This window comes from Mastomys coucha, unplaced genomic scaffold, assembly GCF_008632895.1.
Source record: "Mastomys coucha isolate ucsf_1 unplaced genomic scaffold, UCSF_Mcou_1 pScaffold2, whole genome shotgun sequence".
Classification (NCBI taxonomy): domain Eukaryota; kingdom Metazoa; phylum Chordata; class Mammalia; order Rodentia; family Muridae; genus Mastomys; species Mastomys coucha.
Window position 1 is genome coordinate 16,999,834 of NW_022196902.1, and position 1,254 is coordinate 17,001,087.

Below are 1,254 nucleotides of genomic sequence, written 5' to 3' on the forward strand. Positions count from 1 at the left end.
ATTTAATGGTCAAGTTTTGAGATATGAATATAATCTATAATGCAAATATTTTGGTGAGTACCCCCAACAAACTGAGGTTTCTTGAAAAGAAGCAGCTGTGTCTAACAAAGATGCATGCTTGTTAAAGAGTGCTGTCACAAGTGCTGAACTTGGAAGGATTGTTAGAAATAACTGCTGTACAGAAAAGCTGCGGTGGTGTGGGCAATACATTAATGTCAAGAGTTAGAAGACATCAACATGAATGTGAGCAGCCAGAGCAATGGCCTTAGTCAAAGCTGATGGCTCATCCCCAAGAGATGTTTCGTAACATCTGTAAACTTTCCAGATGGTCACAAGTTGAGATTGAATGCTAAAGCCAAGTGTGGGGTCCTATCAAAGTTCCTACAATAAACTGCGCATCTCATAGTGACAAGACGTATCCAATTCAACATGTTCAGAGTTTAAAGTTAGAGTGAAGAACATCCTAAATGTACTGTTAGAAAGGGGCAAGTCCTCCCCATAGTGCATACTATATCAGACTGCATATGTCCAGAATGTCTTCATGACTTACAATGCAAGTTGCCACTGAGGGTCCAGATAGAAGGTCAGCGGCTCAATCCTGTCATTTTTAGCAAAGTGTAAGCGCTTGGGTAAGAAGTGTTTCAGGTAAGGCCGGAAATGCTGGTTTGGTTCCCGGCACTGATGGAGCAAAAGGCAAACAAAACAAAACAAAACAAAACCATTATTCTTACATCATCTGGGGCATAAATATCTTGAAAATCCCTTAACTTTAGGTCGAGATTTTACTCACAAGCATTATACCAGCCTGACTGGAAGACACTGGTGCAGCTAGGAAACTAATGCTCCTTGCTAGTTGTGGAACTTGAATGGTCATTGGAACCTTTATTGGGAATTATAATGACTACTAAGCAAAAGACCTAAGATTCTTAGAGTGTCACTGGGTTATAGTGGGGTTACAACTAATGTGCTTATTTCACACGCCTGTTAAATGCAGCTATACAAAATTCTTCAGGACTTAAACTGTATCAAATATGAAACATATATATATATATATCATACATATATGTAATACATACTTACATATCATACTTATATGTTAAAAATTCATAAAATATGCATTCTTTGCAAAATGATATTATCAACACTAGGACAAATACATATTTTAAAAACAGATATTTAGTATAAACCAAATCAAAACCAAGATTAGAGACATGCAGCACAGTGGGACACCATGACCTATATCATATATATACC

The 1,254-nt window shown here is 37.2% G+C and overlaps 1 protein-coding gene across 1 annotated transcript in view; it reads right to left on the reverse strand.

Moving 5' to 3' along the window:
* Positions 1-1,254, reverse strand: part of Enpp1 (ectonucleotide pyrophosphatase/phosphodiesterase 1) — a 145,780-nt gene that overhangs the window by 34,010 nt on the left and 110,516 nt on the right. The window contains 1 exon segment of the mRNA XM_031380749.1: positions 551-678. Within this exon segment, the coding sequence (XP_031236609.1) occupies positions 551-678 (128 nt within the window).